Source organism: Vombatus ursinus, unplaced genomic scaffold, assembly GCF_900497805.2.
Source record: "Vombatus ursinus unplaced genomic scaffold, bare-nosed wombat genome assembly UNPS02014785.1, whole genome shotgun sequence".
In the NCBI taxonomy this organism is placed as follows: Eukaryota; Metazoa; Chordata; class Mammalia; order Diprotodontia; family Vombatidae; genus Vombatus; species Vombatus ursinus.
Genome location: NW_020954563.1, coordinates 8727757 through 8745103, shown reverse-complemented (window position 1 = coordinate 8745103; position 17347 = coordinate 8727757). Strand labels below are relative to the sequence as shown.

The 17347-nt window shown below is 47.0% G+C and overlaps 1 protein-coding gene across 5 annotated transcripts in view; it reads left to right on the top strand.

Annotated features, from left to right (window-relative positions):
- Positions 1–17347, top strand: part of DLGAP4 (DLG associated protein 4) — a 104196-nt gene that overhangs the window by 29271 nt on the left and 57578 nt on the right. The window contains exon 1 of one of the 5 annotated variants that reach the window (XM_027867066.1): positions 10499–10711. The exons of 3 other annotated variants lie outside the window; for them this stretch is intronic. In XM_027867066.1, coding sequence (XP_027722867.1) covers positions 10681–10711 — 31 coding nt within the window. In that variant the 5' untranslated portion in view covers positions 10499–10680. Of the gene's footprint in view, positions 1–10498; positions 10712–17347 lie in introns of those variants that run through there. One more of the 5 variants, XM_027867068.1, reaches the window with a different exon arrangement.

Genomic DNA, 17347 nt, shown 5'->3' with positions numbered 1-17347 from the left:
CTCTCTCTCTCTCTCTCTCTCTCTCTCTCTCTCTCTCTCTCTCTCTCTCTCATTGGCTTTCTCCTCTTTGTGTTAGTCTCTCTGTATTACTTTCACTCTATACCTCAGTGCATCTCTGTCTCCTTTCCTTAGCAGAAACTCAATGGGCCTGTCTCCTCCATCATATGGGGTAAAAGCTAGCCAGCCACAGCTAAATGATAATGTCCATGTGGGAGATAGTATGAAGTAAGGGCAAAGGATATAGGACTGAAACTCTGCCCTGACCCTAGAGCTACTCTGCCACGGATGGAGGCACCAGGTCATCCTATGACCTGATACCTTTCTCTATGCAGCATCAGGTGCTCCCCATGAGAGGTGGCCTCTCTCCCTGAGTTGTATGAATGACTGATGGTACTTTATTCAAGACAAGACATACAGAGGACAAAGACAAAAGAAGATGTCACAGAAAGGGAGGCACCCCCACTCCTCACACCTTACCCAAACTCAAATGTCAGAGGATGCAGCTAGGTAGAAAATGAGAGCCCTTCCCTTCTGTGATGACTGCCTGGCCTAAGCCCTCTACCTCAGCAACATCTGGGGAACAAATGCTTCATAGGGATATCTTCAGGTAGTTTGGGGAAGGTGAGTGGCAGGTGGGGAGAAGAGAGCCTTGGAAAAGAACCAGGAAGGGCTCGGTTCTAGCCTGGCTCTGCCATCAACTCATTATCCGACCATGGACAAGCTTTTTCCCCCTTCATTAAGACCAGATTTTCCAATCTATAAGGTGATGGAGTTGGATTCTGTGATCTTTAAGGGTCCTCCCAGCTCTGATATCTTAGGAATCTAAGATTCCCCTCTCTTGTGGCCTACCATCTTTCCTGAAAGGAATTCACAAAGCCCCAGGAGGTTGAGCAGAAAGGTACATAGTAAGGTGTGGGCATTTACAAAGTGAATAGTTGGGCTTGTGTATGAGAGAGAGAGAGAGAGAAAGTCTTTACAATATGCCAGGCATTGTGGATAGAAACAGGCCCTGCCCTCAAGGAGCTTGCATTCTAGTGAAAGAAAGACAATATATAAAGGGAATAGATGAGTGGGGAAGTTGGGAGAGTGGAAGGGCAGTTAGTCAAATTAGTCCAGAATGAGTCCAGTTGGGACTGAGGCAAAGCATGGCTAGAGTCCTTCCTTAAATTATGGTCCCTGGGAGGGAGTCACCAATTAGGAGAACAGGGCCTCCAATGTGGCAAGGTGGCAGGCAAGAAGGGAAAGAAACAAGCATTAATTAAGCACAGACACTGTGCAAAGCACTGGGGATACAAATACAAGTGAAAAGACAGTCCCTGTCCTCAAAGGGTCTAATGGGGCGAGACAACAGCCAAAAGAGAGATGAAAAGTAGGGCATGGTTTTGAAATCCCAAAGCAAGAAACAGGGCTTGGAGAAGAATGAAGGCCAGCTTGGGCCCTTCCAGGAGGATTCCCACCAGGAGTAATTCACCAATGGGAGAAGAGAGTGAATCTTACAAAAAGTTATACCAGGTTGAGAAGGGCAAAGGGATGGTTGGATGTTCCAAGTCAAGGATTCTCCAGCTGCGGAGAGAAGTTCCAGGATGAGGCAGTGGCAAAGAAATGTTTTTGGAGTTCACAAGCCAGAAACAGGGACAGAGAAATTGAAGATTGCAAAAGAAAAGGCAGTTAGGTGGCACAGTGGATAGAGCACCAGCCCTGGAGTCAGGAGGACCTGAGTTCAAATCTGGCCTCAGACACATACCTCTCACTAGCTGTGTGACTCTGGGCAAGTCACTTACCCCCAATTGCCTCACAAAAAAAAAAAAAAAAAGATTGCCAAGGAGAAGTATGGAAAGCAAATACAGACATGAGTTAGGTATTGTGGTGCCTAGTGCAAATTGTCAGTCACAGGTGTTTCCCTTTTGGGAATAAGGTGAAAGGGTTTAGTCTGGGGACAGTCAGTGACACGCTTCCCCGTAAAGTAACCCTTCTGGTCACAGCTGGGGAGATGTTTCTACTGACTTCTGCCAAGTGGTCCTCAGGGAAGGTGTGCAGTCATTGGTGGAAACTAGAAGGACTTATACAAAAATGGCTGAGGGAAAACATGGGGGAGAATGACATTTAACAGATACTTATCACAGAATTATAGAATCAACATATTTAGAGCTAGAATGACCTAGGGGTTATCTAGGCTAGCCTTCTCATTTTACAAATCAGGAAACTGAAGCTAAGAGAGGTTAATTCACTTGCTGAAGTTCACACAGCTAATAAGTGGTAGGACTTACATTTGGACCCTGGTCCTCTAATTCTAAATCTAGGCTCCCTCCCACTTCACCATGTCTCAAGTACTCACTATGTACTGAGTTCTCTCTGGGCTGCTCTGATGTGGGGAGCAGAGATGAACGATGAAAGAAGCCACTCAAGTGCAGCCAGGAACCCTTCAATGTCCCCAAGCTCCCAGACCTTATTGAGCTCATCTGCTGGGGTTGCCTGAACCTCACTTTAGATGTCAGAGGTTCCCACGCTCCAAAATCAAAGGCTGTCCCCGAGTTCCTCCCAAACTTTTGGCCAAAAGGTCAAATGAACTTTTTATGAATCTTAGGTCAGGCATTTCTTTGTCCAAACCTGCCAAAACTTGCGCTTCATAGATTCAGCCCAGGGTTACCTCCATACCCCCAGGTGGAGGATGGAGGAGATAACTCTAATAAGTTCTACCAAGCTGGAAAGGCCTCAACTATGAGCTTGGGTCATAGACTACATGCCCATCCTTGGAGAACCTGCAGCTAAATGACAAGAGGCTCATGACCTCAGAGACTGACTAGCAAAGGAGGAATTATTTTGGTCATGGCAATTCATAAAATTGTAATAATGATAATGACTATGATGATGATGACCGTTTATATTTATATAGCCCTTTTAAAGTTTATAAAGGTCTTTACATACATTATTTCATTGGTTCCTCACTACAACCCTATGAAGTAAGGACTCTTACCATCCCCATTTTACAGATGAGGAAACTGAGGCTCAGAGAGCTTTAGAGAATTGCCTGGGGGTTACACATCTGGGAGATGTCTAGAGTGAGATTTAAAGCCAGATCTTTCTGCCCCCTGACTCCAGCAGAACAATATGTTGGCTATGAAAATGACAGGGGGTGGGGGAAGAGCCCCTAGAAATGGTTAGGTTGTTGAAGTTGGCTTCTGGCTTCTTTCTGCCATGGTGTCCTTGTCCTATGCATCAAAGCAGGCAGGACCCACCCATTTGCAAAATGCTTTTCACACCTAAATGTAGGGGAATTTGTCCAGTCCTCTTGCCCCAGGCTAATAGCTCCATTCTGTTCCCACTAAAGTGACTCCTTTCTACCTTTCCAAACTTTTTACACCTTACCCCCTTCCACAAACTCTTTGATTCAGTGACACTGGCCTTTTTACTGTTCCCCAAATAAGATGTCCCATCTCCTGACTGAAATTTCACTGGCTGTTCCTCATACTTTCCTTCCTCATTTCTGTCTACTGGTTTCCTTGGCTTCTTTCTAATCCCAGTTGAAATCTCACCCTCTACAGAACGCCTTTCCCCTTTACATCCAGTGATCCAGTGCTTAGTACAGTACCTGGCACATAGTAGATGCTTAATAAATTGATTAATTTATTGACTGACTTTAATATTAGTGCCTTCCCCGTTATCTCTAATTTCTACTATATGTAGCAGATAGGTGGCGCCATAGTGCACAGTGCCAGACCTGGAGTCAGCCGCTTCTTCCTGAATTCAAATCTAGCCTCAGACACTTACTAGCTGTATAACCCTCAGCGAGTCACTTAGCCTTGTTTGCCTCAGTTTCCTCATCTGTAAAATGAGCTACAGAAGAAAATAGCAAACCACTCCAGGATCCTTGACAAGAAAACCCCAAATGAGGTCATGAAGAGTCAGACACAACTGAAAAATGATACAATAGCTTGTTCATTAGAATGTGAGCTCCTTGGGGTTAGGGACTAGGGTTTTTTGCCCTTTTTTCTATCCCCAGTGCTTACTGCAATGCCTGGCACATAGTAGGCACTTAATAAATGCTTATTGTCTAAGTGACTCTGGGGGAACATGCCTGACCTGACAGTCCTATCTGGAGCTTCCAATAGTGCCCCTAATTCTGGGCAAGGGACACACAGATTTTATATGCCAAGGGAGAAAGGACGGGTCTCCTACTGCTTTGCTCATTTCCTATAAACTCTGTGAGTTGAGATGTCCTACCATACAATGGGCTTCCATCAGGCAAGACCTCTGGATTTATAGTGGATAGCTAGCTATGGGATTCGCCTTTAACTTCTAGCCTCTTCAAACACTTCCCCTCCCTGGTCTTAGAGCTCTAAGGTCAGAACCTTAGTTTCCTCTTCTAGAAAATAAAGAGATTGAAGGTAGTATGGTACAGCAAAAAAAAAAAATAATAACCGGTTTGGAGTCATAGGACCTAGGTCCACATCCCATCTCTACTACTTACAACTTGGACAAGTTACTTAACCCCTCTGGGCCTCAGTTTCCTCATCTGTAAAATGAGAAGGTTGGAGTAAATGGCCTCTCTGATTCCTTCCAACTTTAGTTCTATGATCTTATAAATTAGATGACTTCTGAGGTCCCTTCTACCTCTAACATTCTATATAGTTAACTAGCATTTATATAGATAGTACTTTAAGGTCTACAAAGTGCTTTACAAATATTATTTGAGATGATCCTTAGGACAATCCTGTGAGATAGATGTTTTTATTATCCTCATTTTATAGATGGGGAAACTGAGGCAGACAGGCTTGCCCAATGTCACATAGCTAATATGTGTCTGAGACTCGATTTGAACTCAGGTCTTTCTGATTCTAGATGCAGAGGCTCTATCTGCTATGCCAGGAGCACCTCTTACTCTAGTTCCAAAATTCCATGGCTCTATATTCTATGGTTCCAAGATTCCATGATTCTAATATTCAATGTTGTATGATTCTATAATTTTATCATTCTCTTGTTTACTCTCTGTGTTGACATGCACATATATGTGTATATGTGCACATATATATATATCTTTAGAGAGAAAGAATGTTTGACTAGAGTATGACACACACATACACATTCATACATCAGGGAGCTGTAATTTCATCAGTGTAGATGCTCTCTGTCAAGAAAGATAACACAACTTGTCCCTAACTTAGTCAATAGTCTTTGATTTCTGCTTTGTCCAGCCTGATAAGCCTCTACAGATTGTACTAGGAAGATCCTGGGACAAAAAGCCCATCACTCCTGGGGTTGTATGGTAGTTCTTTCCAATCGGGTAGGAGCAGCTAGAGCTTGTACTTCATTAATATTGCCTTCAAGAACTCCATACCTTAATAAGGCATAAAGAGGACTTGAGTGGGATAAGCCAGAGTTGATAAACATTTATTAAGCGCCTACTATGTGTCAGGCACTGGGCTAAGCACTGGGAATAAAAAGAAAGGCATAAGACAGACCTTGCCCTCAAGGAGATCACACTCTAACAGGGGAGACAACACATAAAAAGAAACTGAAGTGGGAAGGAGGGACTAAGCTGGGGGGAGGCAGTCAGTCAGGCTAGGAAATTATCTGAGAAGGTGTGAGTTTCTGCATTGATTTCATCTTGCAGAATGGTGAGTTTCTGAAGAGGATGAAGTCCAAAAAATGTAGCATGTGGGAAATGATGAAGAGAATTCCCTGGATGCCCTCTTTACATGGTAGAGGATGTGGGACGAGCTCTCCAAGATCCAGCTTCCACCCTTTCCAATCAGAGGGAGGGAGGGAGAAAGGGCCTCAGCTGATTTCATCTTGCAGAATGACAGGTTTCTGGAGATGAACAAGTTGGTGTAGTGGATATACAACCAGCTATGAATCCAGGAAGACCCAGGTTCAAGCCCCATCTTTGACACGTTACTGGCCATTGACTCAATACTGGCTGTGAACAAGTCACTCATCACAGCTCTCTTAAGACTCCAAGTTGTAGAGAAGATGGAACTTGTATTAATAGAGGGAGTTTTCTTGCTGAGAATTCCCCATACCAAAGAACGTACAAATCTCATTGCCACTCTAACATAGAAAAAGAGGTAGATATGAGATGTGCCATGGCATCGTGGATAAAAGAGCTGCCCTTTGAGTTAGGGAGACCTGGGTACAAGTCTGGTCTTTGATATATACTGGCTGTGTGACTCTGGGCTGGTCACCTAAGAGAGATCTCTTCGCCCCCAGGCAATTCTCTAACAATAGGAGTTGCAGAGAAAGGAAATTGGTAGAGGAATTCCACACTGAGAGCTCCCTACACTGATAAAATCACTATATACATATATATATATACATACACACATATATACATATACACACATACATACACATGTGTATATATTATATATATATATACATATATATATATATATATGTGATTCATGATTTTGCTATTGTGGTTACTTCTTGTTGTCTTGGAGAACTTATCTATGCCCTTGGTCTTTATAGAATCATAGATCTAGAGTCCAACACCCTCATTTTATACATGAGGAGACAGAGACTCAGAGAGGGTAAACTACAAGACAGAGGTCACACAGATAGTAAGTATCAAAGGCAGGATTTGAATCCAGGTCCCCTGACTCCAGAACTAATTAATGCTCTTTCCAACTATACCACATTATCTCCACAATCAAGTTGAGGTGACCAAAGAAACTGTATCACTCAGTGGCACTGAGGCCCTCTGAACTCAGGCTAGGCTGGACCTTAGAAGATAGAAACAGTCCTTCAGCGAACTCCTACTTGAAACCTTTCCAGCCTACTGTGACTTGCTAATATTTGTGTTATCAGAGTATAGACTTTGAAAAACCAATGTAGTTCCACAGCACAGTAAAGTGCAAAAGGTGAATTTCAGAGCAGGCTTAACAGACTATGTGACTAGGCTATATAGAGAAAGATGATTAGAATCCTACAACATGGAACTCTAACATTCCATGTTCTAGACTTCCATATTTCATGTTCTGTGATTATAGCATTCTAGCCCAGTGAGCAATTAAGAAACGTTTGTTCATAGAATCACAGGATTTAGAATGGAAAGGGCCCTTAGGGATCATTTCATTCAATCCTTTCATTTTGCAGATTAAAAAAACAAAAAAAACGAAAAACAAAAACTGAGGCCCAGAAAGGAGAAAGGACATGGCCAAGGTCTGATAGCTCTTAAGTGGCAGAGTTAGGATTCCAGCCTGTGCCATTTCACTACAGCAAAGCCAAATTGAATTCAGGGTAGAGACTAGACATAGTAACTCTTGCTTCTTAATGAGGTTGTGGGCCGGGTGCAAGGCTCCCTCCAAACAGACCCTTCCCCCCCCATTTTTCCTCCCCTGGCCCTGAGGTCTCGTAGAGTATTCCTCTCCCAGGGAAGGGCTCAGCAGGCAGCTAGAATAGCAATGGCGTGCTCATCAGGGTGGGAGCTACTCAGTATTGATGGCAAAAAAAAGGCATCAGCATTCATACTATAGTCTGCTATGAATTGACCTCCAGGCCACTGGAAGACAGGAAGCAGCATGACCAGATCTCTTGGGCAGACCTATACAATGAACAAAGCCATGCCACCTCCAGTTCCTGACTCCTTTCTCCTGTCTCCCATTGCTCTCTCTCCCAGGGTTCTCAGGCTGCCCTCTGACTGCACAAAGCCATTCCCAGGCCTGCCATCCATGGTGGTACCCCTAGATTCTCAATTTCTCTCTCCTTCCTCTGCCTCATCAAAACTCTCATTCTTTCAGTAAGAAGATTTTGGTAAGGCTGCTGGTATAGTGGAAAGGGCTCTGGTCAAAAGACCTGAATTCAAGGTCTGACATTGTTCTGACATTAACTTACCTATGTAACCCTGGGTAAGTCACTTAACCTGACCCTAAGTTTCGCCATCTATAAAATGGGGACAATATTACCTGCCTTACCTACCTCACAGGGATGTTAAGGAGGAGATTGCCTCTATTATTATTTTTTTACCACTATATTGCCATTAAAAGTGATTTCACATCCTGTCATTCATTTGATCTTCACAATAGCCCACTGAGAGATGCTGAGCAAGGGTTATCTAATTTTACAGAAAGGGAGACTGAGGCCTAGGGCCAATAAATGACTAATTCAATCCAACAAGCATTTATTAAGTGCCTATTATGTTAGGCTCTGTGGATTTAAAAAATAGTTGCCTTTAATGAGCCTTCATGGGAGTGGGGATGGGGCGTGCAGTAAAACGACCACACAAAATAAATACAAAGTAATTCAGCAAAGGTCTCTTGCAGGAGGTAACACTCGAGCTGCACCTTAAAGGGATGTGGTAAGGAGGACAGCATTCTGGCATGAGAGACAAGCAGTACAAAGGCACTGAGATGGGAGACAAGAGTGTCCTTTGAGAGTAAGAGGAAGAGGTTCAATTTGGGTAGAGCAAAGAGTGCAGGAAAGGGAACCACAGGTAATAAGACTGGACAGGTAGATTGGAGCCAACTGGTAAATGCCAAAGGACTTTATGTGTGAGCCTAGAAGCCAAAGGGAAACATTTGAGTATCCTGAGTAGGAAGTGACATAATTCAAGGACAAAGTAGTCCATTTAGCTGAATGTAGACCATTTGAAAGGAGGAGTAGCATAAAACTCATAAAATCTGCACAGGTAGGTTGACACCAGGTTGTGGTGGGCCTTGAATGTCAGGATCAGGAGTTCATATCGGAAATTGGGATCCACAGGTTTTTGAATAGAGGAGTACGGAATCCTTGGCCAAGACCCTTAGTATCAACGGGGCTTCCTTTTCTTCTGCAAAATGAGGGGATTGAGTTGAGACGACCTCCCAAAGTTCCTTCCAGCTCTAAATCTATGATCATATTTTGCTTTGGGAAAATTATAGTTCCCAGAGGGATGAATTGCGAAGGGAGACAGCCAGTTAGGAGACTATTGTAATAATCTAGGTTTCAAGGCCTGAATTGGTTTAGGGTTGGGAGTGGAGAGGAGGGGCAAGATTGTGGAGTTTGAAGAACTCACAGAACACGGCAACTTATTTTTTTATACGTGAGGAGAGCAAGTTCTTCCCACGCTGGACCGGTTTCTTCTTCTATAAAATTCGGTAGCTGATCCACCCTGTCCCTTCCATCCCTAATAGGTGTGATTCTAAAAGTCCTGATTGCCCTCTTAAATGTTTTTTATACTCTTGAAGGCCAGTAGGATTTTATAGAAAGGTCCTCAGGCATGGGCTGGACAGAAGGTTGCTTGTTCAGATCACGATCCGCTTTGTCGGGACATCCTTTGGTAAAGGAACTTGCTAGGGTGGCCGTGACCCCGACCACTGGCCCAGGAAGGAGGAAACAAAAGGAGAATAGAAAGAGAAAGGGGTTGGGAAAGGGAAGAGAGGGTCTGTGGATAACAATGGGGAGGACTGATCTGTCAGAGCGCGGCCAGCTCCCGGCCACAGGATGGTGTGGGCTGAGCAGAACTACCTGGGGGGCCATCCAAGAGCGCACCACCACTCGTGTTCTCAAAAGGTGGTAGAGGCTGGGACGTGGGCACCAGCCCGGGACTTCGGCACTGAGCATGTGCAGGATGCCGGCTGGTAACCGCACGGGTGGGGCTGGTCCCTGCCAGGCGCAGCTAGGACCAGGCGAACTAGTAACTGCGGGAGTACTTCAGCCAAGGAAGACTCGGTTTGCGAAGTCGCTCTTTCCCCTGCCTGCAGGACCTATAGCGCAGCGGGTAGGATATTTGTGGGTGGGTGTGCCCACGCCGGTTCCAGTGTGCATAAAACACGTGCGCGTTCGTGCGGTGCGTGCACCCGCCCGTGGGGAAGATGTGCACGTGCTTATGCGCGCTCCGCACTGGAGTGTAGTCGCGCCTTGTGCACGTCTGATTGGATGTGCTTGTGCATGCTTGTTTCTTACCCGTCCTCCGCCTTGTAAGTGCACGCCCATCCAGTTCTACCCGTGCTCGCGCGCGCGTGCACTCCCGCTCTATTGGGTTTGCATGGGATTGCCTGTATGCACCCGCCACGCCTCCAGGGCGGGCACGTGCACACATGAGCGTGGATTCCCTGCGTGCACTCGGCGCGGTGTATTGCGTGTGCGCGTGCATGTGGTCCTAAATCCTTCCTTTCCCGCGCCCCCCCACCCCCTCCGCCCCCCAGCCCTCCACCGCCGCCGCGCCCCAGAGCGCAGGGAGGAGGGAGGGGGAGAGGCTGGGGGGAGCCGCCGCGCGGCCGGTGACGCGGGCCCGGAGGTGGGGCCGCGTGCGGGGCTTTAACCCAGAGGCCCCTCCCCTTGCAAGTACATCACCGGAGCGGCCGGGGCTGAGCGAGGGAGGAGGGTGAGTGCAGCCGCCCCCACCGGGCTCTCCCTGTCTCCGTGCGCCCTCGGCTCTGGCCGAGCCACGAGCCGCCGCCTTCTCTCCCCCAGCGCGGGCGTCCCGCGGCCGTCGTGGTGTCCGGGCCCGGGCCCCCGTGCGCGCAACCCAGCGCCGCCGGACCGGCCACGCCGGGGCTTTGTGCCGGGAGCGGGCGGGGCGGGGCGGACTCCAGCTTCCTCCCAGGCTCCGGCCTCTGGCAGCCGAGGGGACTCCTCCTCCCGGAGCAGACCGAGGCGCTGCTGCCTCCCCGCCTTCTGTCTGTGTCTCTGTCTCTGTCTCTCTCCTTCTCTCCCTCTCTCTGTCTCTCTCTGTCTCCGCCCCTACGCCCCTCGGGTCTCATGGCTTTGTGTCTGGACCTCTTGAAGCAATGTGAGTGGAAGCGATTTTGTGGTTTTTTGCCCCCCCGCGCCGGCATGAGGGGCCGAGTCCGGCCCCGGGGGCTCGGCCCGGCTCGGCTCTGTTCGGCTCGGCTTGGCTCGGCTCGGCTTTTCTGGCTGGCCCCGGAGGGAATGCTCGAAGGCTCGTTAACAAAGCGGGGCTGGGGGCCCACGCCCTCGGAATGGGGGAGGGGGCTGCCGCTTTGTGCGCTGGGGCGCGCGGGGGGGAGGGCCCCCGGCCTGGCGGGGGGCTGCTGCCTGAGCTCCCCTGGAGAGGGACGGGGACGGAGTGGACTCTGCTTGCCTGGCCTGCGCCGACCCGACTCTGTGCTGCCGTGGACTCTGCGCTATTTTAACCTGCCTGGGCTATTTCAGATCCCCACAGGATATGAGATCAGCTCCCGTTTATTTCTGGGAGCCTGGGTTTGGGGTGGGGAAAGGGGAGATGCCGGTTACTCAGCTTGAGTTGGCCTCTACTGGCCCCTGGAGCCCTGGGCAGCTTCTGTGAACTGGTGTTTTTAAGGACAAACTTTGCAGGGGCCTCCCTGCCCTCCACGGGGCTGTCTTAGGACCCTGACTCCAGCCAGTTGACACCACCGTTGTGCCATCTTCTTCCCATTAAGGGATAAGGATTCAGAACATCTCAGCTATTTAGGGATAAAGGAGAGATAATCTCAATGTGACATTATGGAGATTCTCCCTGGTGATAATTGGGAGGGGGAGAATAAGGGAAGAGAAGCTGTCTGTCCTTAGAAAATGCAGTTGGCATCTATTGTGCATTCAGTTTATAATGATGGGTAATTAAGCTGGGCATGTAATGATAGGCGGGTGCGCGCCATTGGGAAGGGCTGTTGAAATACTCTGTTGTATTTTCCATCCTCTCATGTTAGGGCCTCCTCCCTCCCTCACCCTTTCCTTCTCTTCTCTTTTAACCTCCTTTGGTTGCCTTCTGCCTCCTGCCTCCTCCTCCTCCTTTTTTGTTTTGGCCCGTTGCTCTAGCTGACAGCCTGTTCCTGAGAGGGAGTGACTCAATGTACCCAGAGTTGAGCCCTGCCCTGTCCACCCCCTTCTCTGGGTGACACAGCCCCAAGCAGCAAAAGGACCTCCCTCCTCAACCCCCAGTTCCTTCCGAACAGTCTCACAAGGGAACAAAGACCCAGACACACAGAACAAAATTCTAAATAGAGGGAGGAGGTTGCTTGGAAAACCTCAGAGCCAGAAGGAGACTTGAGGAGCATTAACTCCAACTCCTTCATTTTACACATGAGGAAACCAAAGCCCTAAGAGGGGACTAGACCTTCTTCTAGGACATAATGTCAGTTCAGTGGCAGGGGCAGGGGGATAACAAGCATTTATATAGCTCCTAATAAATGCCAGGCTATGTATCTCATTTGAGCCTTCCCTCATTTTGGCAGGGCCAAAACTCGGAACTAGTCAGTCTAAACATGAGATGGAAGTGGTGTAGTGGAAAGAGAACTCTGACTTGGGAATGAGAAGACATGGTTCAAATAGGGTTTGTGACACTGATTTGCTACATGACCCTGACCGAGTAAGGCACTCTTCCTCTCTGAAAGGCTTGTACTCACTTCTTTAAAACGGGGCTAATAAAAGCTGCCTTTGGAAACAGAGGGCTGATAGGAGGGCAAGCTGTGCTGGTGAATGGGAAGTGACTATGTTTAATAGAAAACCATCCTCCGGAGTTGGAGCAGTAATACCCTCTATAGCATCCCTCAGATTGGCCATACAGCCTCCAAATTTTGGCAAATAACGGGATGCTCATGGTCTCCACTGGCCCCAAAGTCACTTTGAGACTCTCTTCTTTCCCATATATCTTTTGTTAGTTGATTGTTATTAAGTGAATATAATAGGAGAAGAAGGGAACTGGGTGAGCTTTTAGTGGTCCCTGACCTATAAGAATCATGCAGATTCAGGGAGAAAGGCAGCACAAGGGTAACCACTGCTCTCTTTTCCATGGCACCTTACTGCTTACAAAGCACTTGTCACAAAGACTGTCTGGATGGGGGAATTTGAGGTCCAGAGAAGGAAAGACTTGCCAGTCATACATCCCATCAGGACTTGAATCCAGGTCCCTTGATGACCTGTCTATGCCCTTGTATCACTTAACACCCTTTGTGCCCCCTGTATTACTTGACTTCCCTGGACCTCTGTGTCTCCGTCTGTAAAGTCCGGGAGTTGAATTGATTGGCTTTAGAGGTTCTTTCCAGCTCTAGACCCGTGATTGTTCCTACCTGTGACCTAGTTCAGAGGCAGCTGCAGTTGTCATGATTAGAAGGGGTGTTGATGGATTGGCTTTTAGGGGTAAGGGAGAAGGCTTAGAGAACCTGGATAGTCTACCTCTTCTCCCACACCCTCTTCTCCCATAGGCCAGAGGTAATATTAGGCAGAAGTGGGGGGTGGGCACTTAGGTGGGTGTCTTTATGGATTGAATATATAGGAGTCTCTGCCTTGGCTGCCTGAGGTTCTGAACCTTCCTCAAAAAAAAAAACAAAAAACCAGATTTGCAATTGTCCATTGTGATGAGAAAGTTGGATAACAGGAAAAGAAGCACAATCTTCACCTTAGACTGGGAGGGTTAAGAATCCAGACTGAGTGTGAAGCTACCTGGATCCTAGGATTTAGTTGTAAATTCCTGTCTAAACCAACTTCCTGGGTTGGGGAGGGGGAATGGGTTGGGATGGAGTGCAGTGTGGCAGCGAGTCAAAAACCAGAAATCCCAGTCTTTGACCATCTCTGTGCTCTACACTGATCAGACCATATCTCAAGTATTATATTCCCTTCTGGACACTGCATTTTAGAGAAAGGATGTTGATAACCTGGAGAATGACCAGAATAGTGTGGGGCCATGAGTCCACCTCACATGAAGGTCAGTTAATGGAACTAGGAAGGTTTAGCTTGTGGAAGAGAAAGAAGCAAGGGAAGAGCTGGGGATGGGGCACCGGAAAACTTGTCTTTGAGTACTTAAAAGGCTATTATTATGTTTTGTTTGGCTGACGTGGAGAGAACTTGGTGGAGGGGGGGAGGCAAATGCAGGCTTAAGGTCAACAGATACTTCCAATGAGACCCATACAAAGGAGACAGTGTGGACTTCCCTTGGGTGAGTAGGGGAGAACTCACCCTCTCCTTCTGGAGGTCGTGAAGCTGAACCTGAACACGTTGTCTTAGAGATTCTTTTTCTCTCGGGGATGGGTTGGACTGGCTGCCAGGGAGGTCCCTTCCAGTTCTTAAATTCTGTGAGTCACTGTCTGAATTCTCACTGTGGAGAGCCAGGGCTGGGATTAGTCTTCAGATAGGACAAGATAGGCAGGGGTCAGGTCTCTCTCATCCCCCTCAGAGCCAGCCCCCTGAACTCCACAGAATCCTAAGGCTGGGTGCAGAGAGAGAATCAAGGTCTGTACCCTGGGCAAGTCTCGGGCATCTGGGCAGATGAGGGTACTTGGGACCAGATAAGGGAGAGGACCTATTGGAGGTCGTACAGTGGGTGGTGCCAGAGTTAGGACTGGAATCCAGGCCTCCCAATTCCTTTCTACTTAAATACACCTCACAGAGGTCAGAGGTGAAGTAACTGGGGCAAAGACATTTAGCTGGTGTCAGAGCTAGGATGAGAAACCAGATGTAGTGTCCTTCCAGTCTGTCCATAAGCTTATCAAATAGGCAGTTTTTTTTTTCTCAGCCCAGCCTTTGCAGGCAAGAGGGAGCTATGACTTGTCCTAGATGTAGGGGAAGGGGAAGTGAACAAAGCACAGGAATCTCCCCAAACCAAATGTTCTAAGACTTACTCCTTTGTCGAATGAACAACTGGGAAGATTAAAAAAAAATTTAGATGAATCATGATCTTTGCCCACAAGGATTTTACCATCTACTAAGGGACTGCAACAAATAACTTGAACGTACATTTTTATTTAAATGCATTCAAGAAGTCGAAAGCAAAGTGTTACATGAGGTCTGTAGGAGAAGGTCCCCCAGGAGATTAGGACGCTTGAGTGGGGCTTTTTAAGGAGGAGGAGGAGAGAAGACCTTCCAGAAATAGGAAACCATCTGGGCAGAGGCACAAAGGTGGGACTGCAGGACGTGTTAGGAGAGACAGACATGAGTTTAGTTTTGTTGCAGCATATGAATCAAGGGGAAGAATATGAGAGAAGGTCAGAAAAGTAAGCTGTGACTTGCATATAGGAAGCATTTAATGTGTGCTTGATAACACCCTTTTACAAAGAGTCTTTGGTTCCAAGCAGAGGAATTTGAATTTTTCTCAGACAATTTTGTCTCCCTGAAGATTTAAAACCTGTTATTGGAAAAAAGTGACAGAGGTCTGAGTGGAACAGGGATCCCACCTCCTCCCTGGCCTTGAGCAGGCCTCTACCTGGCTCATGCACCTACTGAATGTTTGGTCACTTTTGGAGGGGGAGAGGGAAGCAGATTGATTCCAAAGTTGGAGAAGTGATTCTAGGACATCTAGAGAGAGAAATCCCATTGTCATCGTGGAAAGAACACTGACCATAGAGTCAGGCCCTGGAGTCAGGGTCCTGCCTCAGACACTGACCTGTGTGGTCTTGGGCAAATAATTTAATCTCTTTCCCCACTGTCCACCTCAGTTTCCTCACCTATAAAATGAAGAGGTTGGACTCAATGGCTTGCTCTAGATCGGTACTCTTTTAGAATGAGCTCCTACCAGAGTCTAGTAGTCAAAAGTTAGATAGGTACTTCAGAATTTTTTTTTCTTGATGTGTCTGCTTTAATTGTGTGTTACCCTTGGATCTCAAAGAAATCTGGAAAAGCACCCTCACATGGTACATCTTTCTGGTATTAGCTTTTTTCAGTTCTGCAACACATGGTAAAGGGTTATAGACACAAGAAGAAATTAAAACCTAATCAGCAGACCATAATCTGCTGACCCTCTACAGACCCCTGAACTGGAAGTCAGGAGTCCTGAGTTACAGTCCTGTTTCTTCCCACTAACTTACTGTGTGACCTTGGTCAGTCTCTGACCTTCTCTGAGATTATGTGCCCTGCTCTGGAGTATACTGGAAATGCTTAGTGCTGTTGCTGCTCATTTATCCTCATCAGGAAAAAAGCCTTCTTTCTTTTCCAGCCTCTTCCTGTAATAGCAGGGAATGCCTGCAGCTATCTCATTCATAAGATGCCAGAGGGTTCTTATGATTCCCTTGATAATACAGATGAGGGAATGGAGATCAATCAATCAACACATGTTTATTAATCACCTACCGTGTGCCAGGTATTTTGCTTAGCACTAGCAACGGTGGGGAGCCTTCGGCCTGGAAGCCACATGTGGCTGTTTGGTCCTTGTGGGCGGCCTTTTGACTGAGTCCAAGTTCTACAGAACAAATACTTTTATTAAGGGGATTTGTTCTGTGAAGTTTGAATTCAGTGAAAGGGCCACTTGAGGACCTCGAGGACATGTGGCCTTAAGGCCGAAGATTCCCCACCACTTTATAATAAGGATTCAAAGACAAAGACACAAAAATGAAACAGTCCCTGCTCACTTTACATCATCTCTGGGGAAACAACATATGCATAAAATAGTGTATACAGAGTGTATGTGAAATAAGTACAAGGTAGTTTGGAGAGGTTGGGCACTAGGACCTGAGAGGACTGATCAGGAAAGGCTTCCTGGGACAGGGTGGTGTTAATCAGGTGGGGGTATTTTTGGAACAGCTACGGTAAAGTCATGGAGACCCAGATTTGGAGTGGTAGGTATGAGGCACCTGTGGCTGGAACATCGAGTTTAGGAGAAAGAGCAATGTGTAATCAAGCTGGAAACCAGCAGAATTCCTTCCTCCATTAGAATTAGAATGTAGATTGAGGGCAGAGACTGACTTGTTTGGTTGGGTATAGATTCTCTCCCTACCCCAACCCTTTCCCCTTAGCCTAGTACCTGGCACATTATAAGCACTTAGTAAATGCTTTATCCATCCAGCAAAGGAAAGGGACTTGTCCAAGGTCATTCGTGCCCAAGCATGTTAATGCCTTACCTGGGACTAGAATTGACTCCCAGTTGAGAGCTGTTTACACTCACCTCAATGGGCACAACACACAGGGCTCATAGGATTTAGAATTGGGAGGAACTTTGGAGATTTAATGCAACCTAGCTAGAAACTTGAGAGCCAAAGAAGGGAAGAGATACAGTCATAGTCCCATAACTAGGAAGTTTTGGGATGAGAATTGAACCTGGGTCTCTTGAAAGAATCACCCTCTTTAGGATATGAGCAGCTTAGGGCAGCTAGGTCACAAAATAGAGCTAAGAGCCTGGAATCAGGAAGATTCATCTTCCTGACATTTATTAGCTGTGTGACCCTGAGCAAGTCACTTCACCCTGTTTGCCTCAGTTTCCTCATCTATAAAATGAGCTGGAGAAGGAAATAGCAAACCACTCAAGTATCTTTGCCAAGAAAACCCCAAATGGGGTCACACAAAGTAAATGACTGAGCAACAAAAGCTGAGTGGGAGCACTTAAATATAGGGTCTCCTTTTGTTGTAGAAACACTGATCAACTTAATTCAGTTGACAAACTTTGTTTAGTGTGAACACACTTGCAAAGCAGGCATCCCTTCTGGCTTTCCAGTTCTGTGCTAGGCCCTGCTGGGAGGGAGGA